The sequence below is a fragment of the Polypterus senegalus genome, chromosome 10 (assembly GCF_016835505.1).
Source record: "Polypterus senegalus isolate Bchr_013 chromosome 10, ASM1683550v1, whole genome shotgun sequence".
In the NCBI taxonomy this organism is placed as follows: Eukaryota; Metazoa; Chordata; class Cladistia; order Polypteriformes; family Polypteridae; genus Polypterus; species Polypterus senegalus.
The window spans coordinates 11,316,811-11,339,272 of record NC_053163.1 but is presented as its reverse complement, the minus strand read 5'-3'; the positions used below and the strand labels follow the sequence as shown (position 1 = coordinate 11,339,272).

General features: G+C 37.2%; 1 protein-coding gene across 1 annotated transcript in view; it reads right to left on the bottom strand.

Annotated features, from left to right (window-relative positions):
- Positions 1-1,393: 1,393 nt before the first annotated feature.
- Positions 1,394-22,462, bottom strand: part of LOC120536756 (trinucleotide repeat-containing gene 6B protein-like) — a 99,779-nt gene continuing 78,710 nt past the window's right edge. The window contains 6 exon segments of the mRNA XM_039765241.1: positions 1,394-9,709; positions 11,848-11,987; positions 13,030-13,100; positions 13,212-13,421; positions 17,706-17,804; positions 18,362-18,505. Coding sequence (XP_039621175.1) covers positions 9,208-9,709; positions 11,848-11,987; positions 13,030-13,100; positions 13,212-13,421; positions 17,706-17,804; positions 18,362-18,505 — 1,166 coding nt within the window. The 3' untranslated portion in view covers positions 1,394-9,207.

Below are 22,462 nucleotides of genomic sequence, written 5' to 3'. Positions count from 1 at the left end.
TTGTGTATCTAGGATAGCCTGGGATTTAAAATGACGCCACACACATTAGCAAACCACCGTCTGGAGCATTTCCAAAAGACAGGAAATGGCATCTTGAAACAAAAGTTAACAAATACATATTGAAACATATTGTGCTTGCTGTCATTTCCACTTCAGAGATGTACTTCATTTTTTTTTTTTTTTAAACGACAAAGAAAAAAATAATCTGATTCAGAACGAACACCTGCAGCCACTACAGGCCCAAACTGTAACCAAGTGTGTGCAGACTTTCGATATGCAATGCATACACAGCCGATAGCCTTTTTCTCTCATATATAATATTTATGTATAAACATGTATACACACATATGTATATGAATCTACATCTACTCTGTCTCTATTTCTTCATATCTCCATCTATACATTTTCCTTTGACTAGAATGCCGCCCTGCCCGGGGTTTGTTTCCTGCTGTGTGCCCTGTGTTGGCTCCAGCAGACCCCCGTGACCCTGTAGTTAGGATATAGTGGGTTGGATAATGGATGGATAGAATGCCACCCCACAGGGTATATAAATGTATACAATAATATACACAGGCTGCCATTAATTGATTAGTCTGGAAATTGATTGTTTCTCACGTTTTGAATGTTCATATTTCTTCTACTAATTTGCAGCTCAGCCTCCCCAACCCAAAAGGCGGTGACCCTCATAAACGTCTCATCTGTTTACTAGTAAAACGGCTCTCACCTGGGCTTCCACCATGTTCAGCTTACATTTCCTCCTCACCGTGCCAGGCACACCTACTGCAGTATAACACCCCCCCATAAAACTTAAATGAAAAGAATTGTTTATACAAGAGTAAATTATTACTAAATTCAAACTTACCAGAGAATTGCCATTTAGAAAAATGAAAATGCAAAACATACAATTCTGGCAATGGAATATGGAACCAGCCTTGTTTTTACAGAGAAACACAAACACCAAAATTAAATGCTTAGCAGCCAAACATTTATTAATTTTTTTCTTTCCAAGAACCAATTTTTTTTTCTGTAGTTATAATGAAAAGCAACTGGGTTGCATGTAATACAATCTTCAAAAAAGCGTTTTTAATAAAAGCAAAAACAAAACAAAAAAAAAAAATCCAGAAAATTCAGTATATATATATGCATTTAGGACATCTTGGATTTATTTTCAAAGGAAAAAAAAAAGGACAAAGACATAAATCCTCTGTATTATTAACTCCTAAATCAGTTTACACACACACACTGATAAAATGTCAACTTTATTTTAATTATTTATAATCCAGCATAAGAAATACAGTACCTTCCATGGCAAAAAATACACAAATGCAATAAGAGTCTTTTTTTTTTTTTTTTTTTAAATCCTTATTAAATTCAGCTTATTTGAACACTAGAGTTCTACTTTTTTATTTTTTCTTAAACATCCCCTCCCCATCCACCCTCAATCCCCCAAAAGCCAGTGATTTGTTTTCTCTTTTTTCTGTAATGAATTACCACCCAGCAGTGATAACAGACAGGGACTCGTTCCCTTTTTAGCTAAACTGTGAAATGTGCAAACCTTTATCATTTTTTTTTTTATTTTTTAATTATTATTTTTTAAACTTTCCTCTGTGCCAGACTTCCAGCAGCCCAATAGGATCATACAAAAAAAGTTCAAAGTTAACAGGAATTGTTTGGGGGGACAGGGAGCAGCGCTAATACGGCTGCACCCTTTGGGAGCCTGACACATTATCACTGCATTGTTAAAGGGCTGCGCTGGATAAACCCGCATGTTAGTGCAGAACCTGGCGTATTTCTACCTAAAGTTTTTTTTTTTTCCTTTTTTTAAATTAACTTTTTAAATTTATTTTTTGCAAAAGCATCAGCTATTCAAATATTCATGGCCAACTATGGCTTTAAACTCTGAAACCCAAAACTGTGACCACTTAGTCCTTCACAAAGGTCATGGATACACTGCAAGCTGAACATTGCAATCTGCTCAACTAAGTGACAAGCTGATGCTCTCTTGAAGTACACAAACACCCCACTCCCACCAACAACAAAAAAAAAAAAGCACATGGACACAGCCCTTGTGCCAACCGTTGGAGGGTATCCTGTTACATATTGAGACTGAAAATGGGGAAGGCGACCCCCAAAAAGTAAGGCCTCCAACCAACTGGGCGTCAGGCCTCAACAGGGAATCAGTTCAACGTGACAAACGCTGCTTCCTTTTGTACCTTTTTATTACTTTTTGACAACCTACAACCATCATCCCCTAACCCCCCCAAATTAGGCAGACTGAAGCTGCGGGCAGCTCGTTAACAGTCATCTATTTTCTACAATGGCAAATCCTCTTCTTCATGAAAACTCTAAAGCTGGGGTACTGTAATATGAAAAAGGAGATTTTTGTTTTGTTTTTTGGTTTGTTAGGGATTGACGGTTGAGGGCACAACACTAGAGTTCAAAATGGTCATTCCAACACTGTTGATCTGCAAAACTCTGGCAACTCCTCCAAGTGTGATTACAACGTGAAAAAGCTTCCATGGATAAAAGTAGTAATAAAGTCGATACATTTTTAAGACACAGAGACACAGTGCTGTTCCACTCTCAGGATTGTGCAGAGTTACAACAAAATGAGATTTAGTATATATATATCTCAGATATACAGATATACATATATATATATATATGTGTGTGCATGTAGAACAAATGCTCAACTCCCCTTTCAGTTAAAACACGAGGTAGGGAGCCTAGTTTGCCAGTCGTGGAGCGGGAATTCACCATCTTCCCAGCCTGCCAATCGCAGCACACTAGAAATATAAGGGCTGGAGGCGTCCAGCATCCAGTGAGGGAATGTATTCGATCAAAGCACTGAGAAAGTCAAGCAATTCAAGTCAGTTGCCAGTGGCAGCAGTGATTAATGGCAAGGGAGTCTGCGGGGCGCTTTTCAAGTACGAAGACCCAAACCTCAGCCCTAACCTACAACACAAGTCACTGGAAGGCTTTAACAATGCAACTCCACCAAACAGCGCTGGTTCAAAAATCCACAAACTCTAAATGCCACTTGGTTCAGACTGCAGTTTATAGTTTAGCAAGTTTTTTTTAAAAGAGTGTGCGTGTGTGAGTGAATGTGGTTTCTGACCTAAAATGCAACTCAACCTGAAAGCACCCAAATACACGTCAAAACAAGGCAAGAATAAATCAATCCGAGAGGAAAAAAAAAAAAAAAAAAAAGGTTCCGTCAGACAAAACAGACAATTTCAGAAAGCTAAACCAAGGAGGCCCACAGGACCCTCTGGCACAATGGATGGCCAGTGTTTTTTTTTTTCCCTCCCTTGAAATTAGTAACCTTTTTTATCTTATTTCTTAAAACAGTAACATGAATTTAGCAACTACAGTTTCACAATTCTGATAATGCAGGTAGGAAACAAGACACAATGGTGTGACGGGAATCTGCAGGTACTGTGAAGTTTACAGCACCGTGAAAAATATCCCCAAAAAACAGTCAAACAGTGGCACCTCACCAGCAAAGCAATGCAGGTTAAAAAGCAACACTTTGCTCATTCGTGTTGCGCTTTCACACGTAAACAGACCACCAGGGTACCTTCCATTTTCAGGGAATTCAAAACTTCAAGTACTGCAAATTTAGTAAAATACCTGCCATGTTTGCTCGGAGGGGTTTTACTTCTATGCTCAAATTGATCCAACATATGGCATTAGTGCAGCAGAGTCTAAGCCCCTAACCAGACATACAAAAATACGGATTACTTTCTGTGAAATAAATGTAGAAAACCTGCTCTAGAGGAAGGCTTCTTCAGTCTCTTAGCCCCACAGTTCTTCCCCTCCAATCAGCTAAAAAGTGTTCACATGACACAGATACATACACTGACCCACATTCCCACAAATCGGTGTGGGCGGGAGGGTGGGGGGGAAGACAAAACATGGTTAAACAAAAAAGCATTCATTAGACTTTTTTTTTTCTTATATTAAACAAGCATGCATAATAAAAATGGAGAAAGCTCAAGTGAATGCTGCAGGTAACACAGCTGATATCCGTACCTAGTAAGCCCCTAACCCCACATTCCAAACATATGGGAGACTTCACACCTGGGAAGCTCCCAAGTGTGCACAAACACCCCGCCCCACAGAACAAATCTTTTATTTTATTTATTTTTATATAAATAAATAAAATAAAAACAAACACAAATTTGAGGCACATGACCAAAAAACACCAACATTCTCCTAACAGAAGTCTGCCAGTGAAAGAGCCAATTTTTTTTTTTTTTTTTTTTATTATTTGCTTCTTTCTTTGAGGCTCAGGCACAAAAATCAGCAGCGTTTTGGATTGAAGAAAAAAAAAATAATAATAATATAATTGCCCCAGATGGCTGCATAGTTTTTTTTTTTTTTTTTTATGCTGTTGTCTAGAATTTTACAAAATGATAGACATTTGTAGGAATTTAGTTCCCCTTAAAAAGTGTAACACATCTTGCAACATTATAAATTCACATTTGCATATTAATACAGACAAAAGTCATATTCTGCCAGACGGAGGCTTCCCCTTTCACCTTCTCAGGAGGAGGATAACGCTGAAAGGGCGTGCATTTTGCCTCTGTTGGCCTTACCTTGTAGAATTATTTTCGTACGTGTTTGAAACACGTGACTGTTGCTTTCAGTAAGGTTAAAAAGGTTTCAGCAGTCACCACCATGTAGGCTGGTGTTTGCCGCAAAGCTTTAGTAACTTTGTAAACTAGACCTTTAGGCAAAAACATGTAAATAAGCAAAGCTCTTCTAATACAATATGGATATACATCCCTCTTTAAAAAAAAAAAAAAACTTCTTGACCAAAGACTTTCCCCAAATCTGTTATGAATGTCAAATTTAAAGTACATGACAATACCCTGTAAAATTATAATTAAAAGAAAAAAAAAAAAGGAAAAGGTGGAGTTCAACCAATTGTCCCACCTCCATCATGCAGCGTGCTGGTTTGTCATTGAACTTAATTACTAATCAGTCACAATCACCCTTTAACCTTCTTGATTTAAAACACAAACCCCCACCCCCCAAGGGAAATGGGGTGAAAGTTTTTTTTTTTTGGGGGGGTGGGTGAGGTGGGGTGGAGAGAATCAGAAGTAAAAACTCCCTTGCAATGCTAAATGATAGGCTTGTTTACATAAGAACCATGATCAGGTAACCAGTAAAATCTTTCACTTGTAGCAAAATGTTCTCCTTGCGCTCTTAAAGCGCTGCAGCCAAAAGCATCCGGTCTCTTTCAGAGGTTTTTTTTTTTTTGGTGGGGGAATAAAATTATCAAAACCAGAAACCCATAGTCAAAAATGAACCCAGAGAATAAGACTTTGAGCACAAAAATAAAATCCAACCAACAGCTTCATATCACAAGTCTTAATTGTATTCAGATTGTATTCCAAGATGCTTTGGCCCAGGAAAGTGTAGGAAGGAGACTGAAGCTCAAAGTTTTTTCTTTCTTTTTTTTGGGATTAATTTTAGCATGTAAAGAGTATCTATTTGAAAGGCGTCATGGTTCATCATCCCAAATATTGGTATGTGGCCACAAAATGAGTCTTACTGGGTGCTTAAAGCACGTGTGCCAACAGGTGCCAGTCCCCGCTTACTTTGATCATCACTTTAAATTCACAACCAAGATGTGCAGAGTTTAGAGGCCTCCAGGAGCCTGGTGGTGGGGCGTTTTGGGGTGGGGGTGGGATGTTTTCTTACTCTCGTTGTTGTTCAGGGCTTCCTTTCTGACAGCAAGCAGGAGGAAGGGTAGGCAGTCAGATGAGGTACCAGTGTGGAGCAATGAAAGAAAAAAACTCAACAAAAATTCAGTTTGGGAGACGAGGGTGCATCTCTTCTTGGCTGCAGGAAAGAGGCTGGATGAACGTACTCCCAAGTAGAGTCTCGTCTGTTTCCAAAGTCCTGTCCACCACTGGTGGCAATTATAATTGAGAAATACAGACATCAACACACAGTCCTTCTTTGCATAAGACCCAAGTTATAAAGCTAATGGGCAGGAGGGGAAGAGAAAGTAAACACTGGGTCTTTTGAAAATGCCACATTATAAAATAAAACATGCTTAAACAAAACAAAAAAAACACAAACACACACACTGAGAAGGGCAGCAAGTTCAAAAATAAACACTGATCAGCATACACCAAACATTTAAGAAGAAAGCGAGGAGAAAAAAAAAAAAGTTTCCTCAGACTTGGCAAATGGGGTGGGGGGCACAAGGCAGGGAGAGGGAAATAAATTAATAGTTTTCATGTCAAAAATACATTCATGGGAGCAGAAAGTGAAAGAAACAACAAAAAAAAAAAAAAAACTTCAATTTAGATCAGCCGTCAGTGCTAAATTCAAAAATGATCAGCTCTGCTGTATTTTTTTTTTCCATTCAAAGTAGTGCACACAAGGACCTTACCACAGTTTTGACAAAATGGTGTGTGTCCAGCACAAAGCAAATGGTTTGGGAATTCTGCAGAAAAGAAAGTTTACATTCTGACCTGCAGCTTAGCCCACCCCACGTTTTCACATTAAAAACACAATTCCCAAAAATGTATCTATTGTTCACTTCTGGATTAATGTAACACTGCAAGTCACGTGAAACACTACACATCGTGACAAAAATAAAACACAAACCTGATCCCCAAAAAGCCCTAAACATATACAGTATCCAAAAACTAAAACACCGAAGGGTACGCCAATTTTTCCATAACTTCAAAAAAAAAAATAAAATAAAATAAAAAATTGCAAACTTCTTTGGAACACAAATCACAGTCTTTATCAGTTTAAAAATGGAAAAACAAAGCAGCACCCCTAATCCACTGACTCACAAGCAACATGTATACCACTTTACCATCCATATAAATGTACTAACAGAAGAGTTACAAACACTTCACACAACAGTGGCAATTGTGGGTACTTGAAACCTACTTTTGTTGGAGGGCCGGGCGGGTCGGCAGTTGGGGCTTGGGTTTGGTTAAGAAAACAATGTATTAAATAAATAATTAAAAAAAAAAAAAAAAGTGCACAAAACCTACTCCAATACCCACAGCAAAAGCTTTGATGTGCTTAAGTGATGACGATTCATGGGGGTAAATGCCAAAAGGCAGCTGCAGGGACAAGCAAGGACACCTCTGTTACACATCAGCATGTATCACACATTTTGTATTTTTAATCTATAGCAAGCAGTCACTGGGAGAAAAGGTGACAGATGTGTGAAGGATGTTTTTACAAGCATGGGAATCACTCATGAAATCATGATCTGTACAAAACACATCCCATCCTGGATGTTTGGAGATTTGGAATCCACTACAACAAAACACCTTGAAATCAGTAAACAGGATCCCGATAAGCAGAACAAAAGTTATCATTCTACATTCCCTCCATTTTAATCCTTTAATTTGTTACGCATCTACAATTCAGTAAGTGTTGTGTTTTGTGGATTGATTCCACCCCCCCAAGGATTAAATATTTAGTCTTGTCTTGCTTGCTGATCTCCCGTCACCCCCCCACCCCCAAATTCCACTTTTGTAAACATCTGAATTTTGCTGGGCACAAAAAAAAAAAGACCAAAAATTACTGGCTTCCTGTCCTGATAATACTGCAGACACACCATCAAAGGTACTGCACAGCTAGCTGTGTGTATACCACAAACTAGACAGTGGAAAAATAAGGTGGGGAAGGATGGGAGAGAGACACTTTGCACTGTTATGAGCAAAAGGTAAAACCTAGCACAAAAAAAAAGGTAAAAAGTGGCATCCCAGGTAACCCTCAATTAGTATACTGCCAAACTCCATAGTGTAAACCTTCAGAAAAGTACTGATACTTCCTAGTTTTCTGAATCCATCAAAGTGACATTCATGGAAAAACTCAATATATAAATGGTTATTAGACATCACATTCAAGTCTTTTTAAAAAGGGAACACACCAAAGGGACACATTTCTGACAATTGTAGCAGTCAGATTCAAGTGACCCTAGTTTCACTGAAAAGAAATGGCCACGGTCAGCTCTGTGAGGTATGGGTTTGAAGGATGGGTTTGCAGAGACTTAGGACTGACGGAGTGAGCCAAAGAAGCAGCCAGATGCTTTAAGAATATGACAATGGACACAAGAGAGGAAAAAATAAAAGTGACACTAACACTGTATCTGAAACAAACAAAACTAGTGAAATATTGGATATTAATAAAGCTACCAGGAGAGAAAAAACAAAAAAAAAAACAAAAAAAAAACAACTCTTGCACACAATATTCAAAAGAGATCCTTTTTTGTGGCATTTGCACCTAAGCAAAGGAATCTGAGTTGACATTAGCCTAACAAAATGTTTTCTACTTCTTTGCATGAGACCTTGCTCTGTGTTACCTCCCTCTACTATGACCTCCACCCAGCACTTCCTCAAATTGCAGTTTTACTTCCTCCCTATTTTTCATAATCCAAAAAGTTTTCAAACACTTTGATAAAAGGAAAAAGAAAAAAGTGAAATCCTGCCAATTCTGTATAAACCACAGAAAGCTGAACCCACCCAGTGCAAAGAATATTAAATTGATAGACATCTATATTGAATTTTTACACATATATTAGAGGTCTTTTTTTCTCAGTATACAGCACATCATCAAAACTGCAGCACACACACCACCACCCCCCCTCCCCCCCACAACCAACCCAAAGAAACATGCATGTATGCACTTAGCAGAAAAGAACATTAATTTTTCTTTTCTTAAGGGAGATGTGGGAGGGTAATGTAACGCTTCTCACTGGTTGAGATCTTGGTTCAAGTATACTTAGAACTTGATATGTTAAATTTATTCTTTCGCATTAATTTGGTATTTATTCCCCTGGTCAAATGTATTAAAAATGAGGCCCAAAAATGCTGATGGTACATAATTTTTTTTTTGTTTTCAATATGGGTGCATCTATGTGCTTACAATGCCAAAAACTTCACCTCCCCATTCCTGCCCCTCACAAACCTCTCCAATTTTGGCTTAAGCCCCCCTTAAAACATTTCTTTATTGCAAGTTGAAAAGAAAAAAAAAAAATACATTAACCCCCCCAAAAAAACTTAAAATATCAAGTTATTAGTGCTGTTGTTTCAGAACACACACACACACACACACTCACTCACACATACACAAAAAATGGTTTGAACGAGGTCAGAGTTGAAAGTTTTTTTCCTCCTCTCCTCCCCCAAAAAAGAAAAAAAATTGCTGTTCGTATTTTTAAATTGAGTCAGAGCCTCCTCCCAAAAGATCCCCTGGAAGGAGTGGAGATGGGCTGCTTATCTGGTGGCTGTCCTCAATGCTTGGGGCACCCCATAAACTGGAGGGGTATCCTGAACTGCCCCCCCAAAGAGACTGGCGAGGCACGTCCATGAGGCTCCCAGTGGCTCCCACGCTGCTACTGCCTGCTGCACTGCTCCACTGACTGAAGAGATTTAGGTTGGCACCAGCTCCACTTCCAGTGGGATCTCCTGGGCTGGAACCAGTATCCAGGCTTTGCCATCCACTGCTGCCACCACCTCCTCCTGCTCCACTTCCTACCGTTGATGGTACATTGCTTCCTCCGCCACTGTTAATTCCACTGCCTGACCCAGGGGCCACCGAAGCTGCCACGGTGGTCTGAGCCCCTCCCGCTACTCCAGACTGGGAATGTGCAAAATAGCGACTGACCTCCTCCTCGCTCACAAACTCTGCTAGAATGGTAGTGTTGCCCAGCACACACCTTTAAAAATAAAATAAAATAAATAAATATACACACATACATACAGCAAAGCTTTACAGATGCTAACAATTTTGCTCAAAAATGTTATTTATGCACTTTCAGAAGTATATATATATATATATATATATATTTTTAATTTATATAAATAAATAAAATAAATGTGTATGTAGGCCTTAATCTTCACAGACATGAACCTGTGACTTCTTATGCACTACTAAGCTCCTGATCTAAAATTATATATAGATGGATCTTATAGGAATATGCTAGGTTAATGCAAAAATTAACAGAACAGTAGAATTATATGTATTTTGCTACAAACACCATGATCAAGGTCTTCAGTAACAGATGGTTTACTATGGATTTACAGATTATATTATCAAAAAGCAATTTGCTAGTAAAGTATTTCTAAATTAATAAACAGTACAATGTGAATATATTAGTAGAACTGTATTTGAAATTTCTAACTGATATATACGGTACAATTATTGCTAGATTTAAAAGAAAAGTTACTTTAATTGTAATACTACGGAGGTTTTATTAATACATTTACGGAGAAAAATAACAAGGCTTCTCAATAAATATATATATTTTTTTTTGGTAAGACTGTTTCAAATAGTGAGCATTAATACATTTTTGGCAATGGTACTATGATAATCATAAAGTGGTGGTTATCTACAGGATATTAGAAAACAGGCGAATGAGTGACCCCTTTCCCCAGTGCAGACAAGTTTTGAACTAGAAGTCTTTCAAAACCATCCATGTACTGTTGTACTTGGGAAGTCCATGCTATAACAATTAATTGCCCACAAAAGTGATTCAATGTGAATGAAAAAGCTTGCACTGAACAAGTGAAATACGAGTAAAATTCCCAAACCAGAGAAACAGGTTACATATGGGAGAGATGATGTCTGTGTAAAGCAAACTATACATCAACCTCTTTATATCTACCTGTTCATCTATCTTATACTGTTACAAGAGTCATAAAATAAATTACCCCTGATTATAAAACAAAAACAGGAAAAATGGGGCTCTTTAATAAATGTAAAAAATGATCTATTTCACAAATTTAAAATTCAATGAGTCACAAACAGAATAATTGTTATTGTTTTATAGCTGCTAAATTTTAATCAAAATCGATAAAAAAAAAATACAAAATGGTATTATTTGCTTTTTGTATATACCAGCTAATATCCATTTGCAATAAGTTTTATTATTACTGAAATAATCCATTATGTTCATATATTTTATGTGAATGCATATTATTTGAGCTCTCTGCTCCTTTTTCTATTTTCAAGTAAAATCCTACACAGTATTTTAGTTTAAAAAAAGGACTGTACAGAAACTTGAAAATCTCATGCCAGCTTTGCATGACCATTATGGGGATGCGTTAATATTTAGGCAGTTTATAGTCATTGAGGAAACTGTGAAGTCCAAACTGTAACAGAAAATGCCACATGAAAACAGGGCATCTGTCAGTGACCACCACGTCAGGGATGAATAAAAATAATCAGACAGAGTGGCTGCAATGAGGTGGGGTAGGGTTTTATCAGAATTTTACAACAGTCAGGCAGTTTTAAGCTCAAACTAACTAAATGCTGTTGTATATAAACGGTTAGCTTCTGATCGTACAACATTCCACAAATTCAGTGAAAAATATGCCAAAATACCCTATATAAACACTGCTTCTAAAGGAGGTTTCACCCCTTAAATTTAAAAGTTCACATTCTTTATCTAATACTAACCATAAATATTTAAATCTCATGTTCAAAAAATAATGTGACAATAAACAATTACGTGTGTTATCTGTATGTTACTATGACTTGCATAAAAAAGGGATTGTATTTTTGAGCCATTTACATAGGAATCCAGAAAAACTCAAAAGGGTTCACAAACTAACAAATATGTACACAGAAATAAACAAAAATGGTTCGCTTTGCTCTTCAGTTAAATAATTAAGAGTGGTAGCAGATTACTCATATATGCACTCAGAAAGGGGATAAAAACCTGGTATCACTTGTGATTATAAAGCTGGATCAACCTCCAGTGTAAGTACTTGACTTAAGGCAGAAAGTGGACAATTAGGCCATGCCCTTTTCCCACCTTCACAATTATAAGAAAATTAAGTCAACAATCCATACCCATGCAATGCTGTCTGAGCCTTGATGGCCTCCTGCTTGCTGCTGTAGCGAATCAGAGCACTGCCCTGTGTCAAGTTCAGGTGGAATGTCAGTAGGGGGCCATGCTGCATGCAGATTGTCCTCAAGGTAGAGCCATCAATCTGGACACAAATAAATCAGACACTTGTATTAATACCCACTCAGTCTTTTGCATTTTTGGTAGTTCCACTGAAACAGCAACACTGCATAAGCACAAACAATACTTTTAAATCAGAAATCAAATTCAAGGACCAGCACTCTCATCCACATTCAGTGTAAGGCGGTGTTTTATCTACTAGCTTTATTTAATGTCACAACAAACTGTCCATAAAAGGCTTCATACAAAGCAGAAAGAGTTGTGATTTCAGGTACAATCACCAAGACGTGAAATATTTTTCCCCTGCACCTTTCTAACTTGGACTTAACATGAAAATGTACCTTCAGTGAATCTATAGTATTATGGAACTCGGGGATTTTACAATGGCAAATGATTCAATCTCTTGTTGAGGATCAATTTACAGTATGTTGGTAATGTGTAATGTCAGTCACCCAGATTAACTTCATTTTAACGTGAGAAAAAGCACAGGCATGGTACAAAGAAAACTGATTCAAATTTGAGGCCTAATATTTAGTCTTATTTACTACAGCGGAAGATACCATATATCGAAGATTGTGAAGAATATAGCCTGACTCTTCACAGCTACAGCTTGTTTCAGCATTGCCAAAATTTTGCTTTAACGTAATTTTTATCTTGTAGAATGTCTGATGTCTTACAGAATTTTATACTTCTTTTTAGATGTCTTTCTCCATTTCTTTGCATTGCACACAAAAGTTTGCAACAGGTATTATTTGAAATAACCAGCAACAAACTAACCCTTCTATAACCATTTGCAAATGAATTGCATAAATTTTAATTAGATTGTTTTTTAGGTAGTGCACTAAATCTGAAAAGAACACTATTGTACAGCGAAGAATAAAATGTTTCAGTTACATATCCTGACCTGTGGACTAAAATTTTGCCTAAACCTTATGGGGAAGGATTTAGGAGTAATAAACAACGCACACTTTATGGCTGCTTGGGAAAACCTCTTTGCCTTCATATAAAGTGGGATAAGGGCATACAACTATTGATTTAATGACCTAAGCAAATCTAAGCTTTATTACCTGCGGAGTGAGGTTACTAAGCACCAACCAGCAGCTCCCCCGTACCCCACTGTCACTCCAGGCAGCTGAGCCTATAAACACAAAAGTATCAATTAGTTGCAAAGTTGTAGTTTTCCAGCATCCTTGGAGTGAATACAGCTCCCAAGGTAAATCAGTTTCAATGAACCATGCTTTCTTCTTACCTCCGACATATCTACTATCCTGTCCCACACCTCCCCATCCTCTGTTCACTCGAGGGGCACCTGAAGGCCATGGAGACACAGATGATGGCTTCTGGTTGGTCAATCCAGGGGGAGGGCGAGGCAGCGGTGTAGTGTTGCGTGAAGCCTTCCAAAGCTTGTTGTGGCCAATAGGATCAGGTGGCCAGCTAGACTTGTACTCATTGTACTTTGCTAAATATGGAGATAACAATAAGTTAATTAACATGAAAAGCTAAAATGGAAGAGACAATGTACAGAGAACAGAGATTTATTAATTAAGAATGAATACTCAAGTTTGAAGAGAATATAAAAACCAAAAGGTGGAGTAACAAAAAAAAAGTTACTTAGATGTCACTCAACCTATTAGCTGTGAACAGTCAGTTCAGCCACTTCCCAGGTTTATGTTTAGGAACTGGAAGTTAATCTAACACATTCTGAGCATTCTTACCCTACCTTTTAAAGGAAACCAGCTAAAAGCTAATGCTCATTAATAGTTAAAACCAATAGATAAAAATGGATTTTCCCTTAATGTCCAGATTCATATAATACATATTTGGCAGCATTTGAATTTCATTAAATTGTCAGAGACTACTGTACACTCTTACAGTACATGCACAACATTTTGCTCCATAACTGGGACTGAAGGTGCAAGGTGTGACTGTAACATTATTATATTTACCTAATTCATAGGAAAATTAGTGAAATAATGGAAAAGGTGGCAGAGGATAAGGACAAAGCCAGATAAGGCTATTTTGGAAAAATGTGAAACTGTTTCCATTTCCAATTAATTTATTATTTCAATATTGTTCAAAGTCAAACTGTCATTAGCCATTATTAAGGAATAATGGATTATGTTGCTATGAATCATTTTGAGTGCCTTATGATGCATGTTTTTCCATTAGGAGCAAGAACGCATAAATTCTTTCCTGATCTTGCTCTGGAACTGGAGACGTACAGCTGGCTGTGTGAAAAGCATGGTTCTTTGAGGTAAACTCCGGTAACTTCAAGTAATAGTCCTTACGCTTTATTTATGGACAGTGCAAATGCAAGACATACTGGAAATTGAAGTCGTTTGAAATGGAAAGGCAGTTCACTTGAAATCATAGGTACACATAGAATGAAAATGGATTCTGGTTAGAAACCTTGATATATAATTTTATTCTGAATTAAATTAGAATTTACTGTTTTTGGGTTTTCCTTATTTTTTTCAAATCATGTTCACGCATTTTTTTTTTTATTTTTTTTTTTAAAACCACCACCAAAACTGTAGCTTTGAATATTTACTCTTCCTCTCACTTGGTAACTGTATTGTGAAGAACATCGGGACAGATATTTTCTTGCTTATTTATGAGATATATACATACATACACATACTGGCAAAATGATAAACTGGCATGTCGGTGTAGGGATACACTGGAAGCACTGTGTATGTACTGTAAAATAAATAGTGCTTTGCAAAGGCAACAGAAATAAATTACTAGTGAAGTAAAAAAACTCATTCTATCCAGGAGAAAACAGATAATGATCTTCTAGAATACTATGGAGTCCAGGGGCCTCATGCATAAACGGTGCATACGCACAGAAATGTTGCATAAGAACGTTTCCACGTTCAAATCGCGATGTATAAAAGCTACACTTGGCGTAAAGCCACGCACTTTTCCACGGTACCTCATACCCTGTCGTGTGCAAATTCTCTGTTCGATTTTGCAGACTGGCGGCATCCAGCGTCAAAAAAGTGCTACTGTTCCTTTGTGGTTACTCTTTATTTCTTAGAACCACATTTCTGACGCGGCTTTATAAATACACAGAAACTAACTGCATATTGTTTATTAGTGTAATGCATCTGATTGTAGATTACCTGTAACAATACAATGGCCCAGGGAATAGCCATAGTATTCCAAATACCATAACTGCTTTAGCGTTGTTACTCTCACTGCACCATCTTCTTTTTCTTCTTTCAGCTTCTCCCTTTAAGAGTTGCCACAGTGGATCATCTTTTTCAATATTACTCTTACTGCACCACTCGGAGTATTTATATCACTGTATCAGAGTGGGGAATCACAGCAGCAGCTGATCGGAAAGAGAGTTATCGGTATACAGCATCAAGCACACGCTGTCTCAGTCACGGCAAAACGTTTCAAAGCCTTTCCTGTATGGATCTCATGGTTCAGAAACAGTTTCATCCCAAGAGCTATAAACACACTCAATCAAGTGCTCCTTGTAGAACTGTTTGTACTTAGTACAATTACCCCACTGTAAACTTGCACAACAGTTATAATATTACACAACCTGCGAGACGTTATAAAACGTGTATTTACATATGATGACGATATCATTTGTAAGGTGAAATGCAGCAAAACATGTTGATTATACAGATAAAACTTAACTTCATTTAAATAATCTGTATTGTTAATAATTAAACATGTGAGGACACGGTGCCGCATCGCTAGCAAGTTCATGATACTTGCTGAGGCTGGCGCGACACTGGAAGGATAGATGGCTAGAATAATTAAACACGTACTATGAAGAGATTTCAATGTTCCTTAAAAGTTTTGAAGAATCGTCGTTATAAGCTTACAGATGGCTTAAAGTCTATTACAGAGCTGACTGTCTGGCGATTGGGCATTTGGGGAAAGAAAAGTAACAACAGGAATTTAAGGTTAATATGTTTGAAAGAGACAGTACTGCTATAATAAATTATTTCATCGACGGTCGCACAATGGTGCAGCAGCATCTTGTGTGAGACATGAACAATCACTGCACCATCGTGTTTCCATGTTTAATAACATGCTTACATTCCAATCATCATGAAAATGATACCAAATATACATCTCAGTATTTTAATTATTCAGAGAGCTGTAATATCACAAATGTAATGGATTCTGTGTCCTATCGGAGAAAGAACGGAAGCACGTAGTGATTCACACACACAGAGCACATTGAAGATCAAATACAAAACAAAGCATTTAATGTGCTACTTTAGTTACGATGGGATTTGAGAAACTAGTAAATGAAATGAATTTAAGATGAAGTTTATGATCTTCTACTTTAATGACAAAATAAACTATGTGATTAACGTGGAAATTTCGAGATTAAAGTTGACATTTCGTGCTCCCCCCACCCCCACTGTGTGCTTATGTTCTTTTTGTCTGTACCCTGATAAGCTCAGACGGTGGGCTACAACTCGCCTTTTCATGGCGACTTTGATATGCGACTTCTTTTTTTATTTTGGCACTGTGTGACTTTGTGAACTTGAGCTTTCGAATTTCTCCGAAACGCTATGTCACTCGATCACCTTCCTTTTGTTGTTTATTCCACAGTTTAAAACAACAAATCTTATGTTTTTCCTTTGCCTCCACTTGGTATTGGCTGAAATTCTTCTATTTTCCCCTGTGCTTTTCTCATTGTATTTTCATGGAACGCTGCGCTTAAAGGGCTATTTATATTGATTTGCGTATTTAAAGAGGCATAATTCTGGGAGGAGTTTGTGCGGGACAGCACGCATGTGCACGAGAATTACTTTTCACGCTGACTGGGATTTATGGAGCGGAAGAACGCGTAAGTTGGGAGTACGCACAGATTCCTGCATCTGGATTTTTCTATGCGTAAGCACATTTCAGCTTTTGTGCTTACGTCATGTTATAGTGCGAATTCTACACAGTGTGTTCTGCATGAGGCCCCAGGTGACCAACAAGATTCGATGGATGCTCCACTCATCTCCTTTTACTGTGGTTTCATCTCCTCAAATATTAAATACATGGCTGAAAGTGGCCCAAACAGAAGATAAAAAATGGCTTCACAATAGATAGCTCCACTTCAGGAAGAAGAGTCCACAGCACAGGATTTTCATAAAAAAAGGGAATGCTTATAGCATGCCTTATTCTAGTTTATTGGTTCTTCCTTCTCCATGTATTTGGTGTAATTTGAGATTTTTTTTTTTTAAAAAAAACATTGACCTGCATTGTACAGGGTGGTCCAGATCTAATTATGCAATTTTCATTACGCTATAACTTAAGTTTATTACTCCAAGCCTGTTTCCAACTGAATAGAGGTCAAGTGGGACATTACATGGAAAATCAGTGAATTAATTCAATGCAAGTCCATTTTCGTTTATTACAAGATATTTCGAACAATTCTTTTGTCTTGTATTGTTTTCCTACATTGCATTAAAAGTTGCATAATTAGATCTGGACCACCCTATATATTATTGTGGTATGGCAGGACCAAAAGTGCACACCACTTTCAAAGAGGAAAAAATCATCAGTCAAACAACATTCAACAATTCAACGTATAACTTTCAAGAACAATGCAATTTTAAAATTTGGCTTGTAAGAAGTTTAAAGTTACAGAAGAATACAGACTATTGGATATTTGTTGAGCAAAGCAGGGAAAAAGTACAACACTAACAGCTTTGAAAGTAAAGAGGTAAAACCTGTCACAAAATGTCCCAGTGGACACAGCAATGCAAATCTTTACCTGAAGGGTTGTGCACATTTGTGAAGGAGCTGTCGGAGGCACTGCTGAAAGGCCAGGCACCGGGTGAAGGCAGTGGGGTGTTGAGAGAGGGGTTAGACCCTGAAAGAGCAAAAACCAAGAGAGAAAAAAAAAAAAAAAAAAAAAGGAGAGTGCAAGAAACAAGATTATAGAGAGAAAAAGAAATCAGCAGACCACCTTCCATGGTTAAGCCCAATGCTGAACCAGAAATGCATAGTTCCATAGCAGTGTTATAATCACCCTGTTAGTCAGTGCGCTTATAAAAGTGTTGGAATGCCGGGGTTTTTTTTTTAGCAATGCTATATTACTTAGTAATTATTATTTGGGTTGCAGAGAAAATCTGTACTTATATTTTCTTTCTAGCAAAATAATGCATATGATTTTTTAAAGCCATCAATAAATGACACAGAAGAATAAAACATTAAAGCAACAGGAATGCAAGATGACAGAATGCATTTCAGTAATAAAGGAAACCCAATGGCAAAAGCAAGAGTTCATTCTTTGTTTGAGAATCAAGATCTCCAAAAGAAATTAAAATACATTAATAATATTACAGAAAAATGCTGAACAACCCCAATCTCAACTTAACAAAGCAAGCAAAGTTAACAACATAAAATGGACTCGACCATGCAGCATACCTGCATTGTCACGTAGAAGCTGGTGGTCAGTATCAACGACGGGGGACCCTCCTGTACCACCCAAGACACTCCCAGGAGTCATGTAAGGGTCAGATTCCGGATCAATGCTCTGGATTCCTTTCCAAGGGACCCCAGGTTGAAACTCTACAATCAGAAACCAAAAATTTGTGGAGCCTATACAAACAGGTTGAAGTAGGCTTACATATGTACCACCATACAGAACCATTTTATGGAAATGTGCGAGAAGGCTGCTTAAGTATAGTGCCTTCATATGCAAAACTGATAGACATACATAATATTTTCATAATTTTGATAAAAAGCCATGTATGCTAATGTACAAAAGAATTATGCTGAAGATACTGACAAAGAAAAACAATGGACTGTATTTGAAAATAACACTGCAAAATAATTTTGACGTAAAGTATAACTTAAATATGAAGACAGATTTAATGAAGCATGGTTTTTATAATTCAAAACAACAAATAATAAACTCGCAGATAAAATGGTTAGTTTTTTGGCTGACTGAGTGCTTCTGCTGTAGATCAATGAAACATTATAATGGTCATAAAGTTCACAAGTCCTTAAGAATGACCAGTATTCAGGTATTGAGTCAACTTAATATTTAATAAGATATCTAAATCCTTAAATAGAGACTCAATTAAACAATTAATACAAAGAACTCAAATTGAGAGCTGCAATTTTTACAATTCCAAAATTTACTGAAATACCACTCTAGAACAAATCTATAAACTTATAAGGATCCCTATTAAAAGGATATATTAACTTCTCTGATATTCTAAGCAAAGAAATGACACTTGGGTGACTGTTCGCTGCCTTCCCAGAAGTTTAAACGAAAACTGATTTTGTACCTCTTGACAAATCATGTCATAATAAGAGGAAATTATGCCCGTGGCTGAAGAGAAGTAAAATACATAAAGATGAAAACTGGACATTAAGTGTACAAGTGAAAAATGTTTCTATTTTTGCCTGGCCAGTATGACTAAAATAAACTGACAAACTTTAAATCATATCATAGAAAGACCTTTTTTGTAAACAAGAATCCACAAACCTCTAATAATTACTGCTCCACTAAAGAGAAAAAAATGTTTACTGTGGTACGGAAAGAAAGATATGACATAGTTAGCAAATACTTTCCAAAAGGAACAGAGTTTAACTGAAGTCTGCCAAAGACTACCATGATAATCTTATATGTTTGGAAAAGTTCCGAAGACAAATTAGTCGAAAGGTGAATGTTTTAGAATACACAAGAACCAGTACACTTAATTCCAACAAGTGTGAGGAAACACACTTATGTATGCAACTTTTCACCTTTAGCTTACTCCATTTTAAATTCTTCTCTTTAAAATGATCAGCTTTATGGAAGTTAGAAGCTACTAAGCTGAAGATCCTTTTAAAACAAAAAAAGGAAAAACCATTGCTAAGACCAAGGACATCACTGATCAAATTATAAACTGGTTCAAGTCAAACCAAATGCAAAAACCTGTAGACACATTTTTGTTCCAAAATGAGAACACTATAAAACATAGTAGGTTAGGTAATGGAGGAATACCAGTAAATCTGCAGTGTTAAGCAAAAAATGTGCTTACCAGTGCACAAAATCAATTACCAAAAAATGTTTAGGCTCACAATTCCATAATAATTCTACAACCTGACTAGCCTACTCATGATGTGGAAACCAACACACAAGTAGTGTTACAGTTAAATACCATTTACTCCATTAACCTTTTTTATCTACATTTTCTTAAAATCTTCTCCATGTACTATCTAAAAGCAGTCCCAATGACTACATCATATAAAGAAGTGAGTCTTTTCTTCCATTTTAACATACTTCTCTCTATTTCAATATGCGATTCACTAATTTAAACAAAAAAAAGCTGTAATAGCTTTATCATTGCCTCTAGTAAGTTTAAGACAAAGATCAGGACACCATGCAACCTCTTTTTCAAACCCAAGTTAATTCCCTTATGCAAGAGTAGGATGAAGTCCATGAATAACTGTCCATGGTATTTAAATAAAACACCACAAACAACAAATTTTAATGTCAAAGGGATGATATTAAAACATTTTCAACATTGTTATGTTTTGCTTATACCAAACAGGCTTTTGTATAACAGCAGGCACATGACAGAAATGTACTAAATTAAAACATAGTTGTCTGAGCTTAATGTACAGACACCTCATTTAGTGTCTTTGCTTATAATTTATATATAAAAACATGTTCAATAACACCATTAGTCTAGTTTCCTTGTGCTAAGTGGAAAAGCAGATGAACACTATGCTATGGTTAATTGACCTATGAATGTTTTTATCAGTACTTTAAAGACTATAGTAAAATGCTCCACTCTCCAGCTTCATGATTAGTGAGTATTGTCTAATAACATTACCAAGAAACTTCTGTTTCTGTCTCAATGTAGAACTGTTGTGTGCTACTTATGAACATTGTGTACAGAAGTCAAAATATAATAATAAAATGAACTCAGTCAAGTACAGTCAAAGTGCTACCAGTTGTGTGCGTCTCCAAATGTAGTTTCATTGCCTAGACACATTCCGGACACATACACATTTTATATATCTGTATCAATCAAAATAAAATAAATACAGATACATACATACATACATATATATACACAGTAATCCCTCGCTATATGGCGCTTCGACTTTCGCGGATTCACTCTATCGCGGATTTTAAATGTAAGCATATCTAAATATATATCACGGATTTTTCGCTGGTTCGCGGATTTCTGCGGACAATGGGTCTTTTAACTTATGGTACATGCTTCCTCAGTTTGTTTGCCCAGTTGATTTCATACAAGGGACGCTATTGGCAGATGGCTTAGAAGCTACCCAATCAGAGCATGTATTACATATTAACTACAACTCCTCAATGATATAAGATATGCTTCCCGCGTGGTGCTTGATTGTTTGCTTTTCTCTCTCTCTCACCCTCTCTTGACATTCTCTGCGCCTGACGGAGGGGGTGTGAGCAGAGGGGCTGTTTGCCTAGAGGATACGGACGCTCCTCTCGTATTGATTTTTTGCTTTTATTTCGCTCTCTCTCTCTCCAACATTCTCTGCTCCTGACGGCGCTCCTTTGAAGAGAAGATTTTTGCATTCTTTTAATTGTGAGAAAGAACTGTCATCTCTGTCTTGTCATGGAGCACAGTTTAAACTTTTGACTAAAGGGTGTTATTTCATGTCTAGAGGGCTCTAATAATGTTAACAGTGTGGGAGAGTTTAGAATGGCTTAAAATATATAAAAATAACCATACAAACATATGGTTTCTACATCGCGGATTTTCACCTATCTCGAGGGGTTCTGGAACGCAACGCCCGTGATCGAGGAGGGATTACTGTATGTATGTGTGTATATATATATATATATATATATATATATATATATATATATATATATATATATATATATATATATATATATATATATATATATATATATATATATATATATATATATACAACACATATACACATACACAACACAGTCAGGAGATGGGAGAAAGTTGTAGAAAGTCCACCATCGCTGCAGCCCTCCACCAGTCAGGGCTTTATGGCAGAGTGGCCTGTCTGAAGCCTCTCCTCAGTGCAAGACACATGACAGCTCGCATGGAGTTTGCTAAAAGACACCCGAAGGACTCCAAGATTGTGAGAAATAAGATTCTCTGATGAGACCAAGATAGAACGTTCTGGCCTTAATTCTAAGCAGTATGTGTGAAGACAACCAGGCACTGCCCATCACTTGTCCAATACAGTTCCCACAGTGAAGCATGGCAGTGGCAGCATCATGCTGTGGGGGTGTTTTTCAGCTGCAGGGACAGGACGACTGGCTGCAATCGAGGAAAAGATGAATGCGACCAAGTACAGGGATATCCTGGACAAAAGCCTTCTCCAGAGTGCTAAGGACCTCAGACTGGACCGAAGGTTTACCTTCCAACAAGACAATGACCCTAAGCACACAGCTAAAATAACGAAGGAGTGGCTTCACAACAACTCTGTGACTGTTCTTGAATGGCCCAGCCAGAGCCCTGACTTAAACCCAATTGAGCATCTCTGGAGAGACCTAAA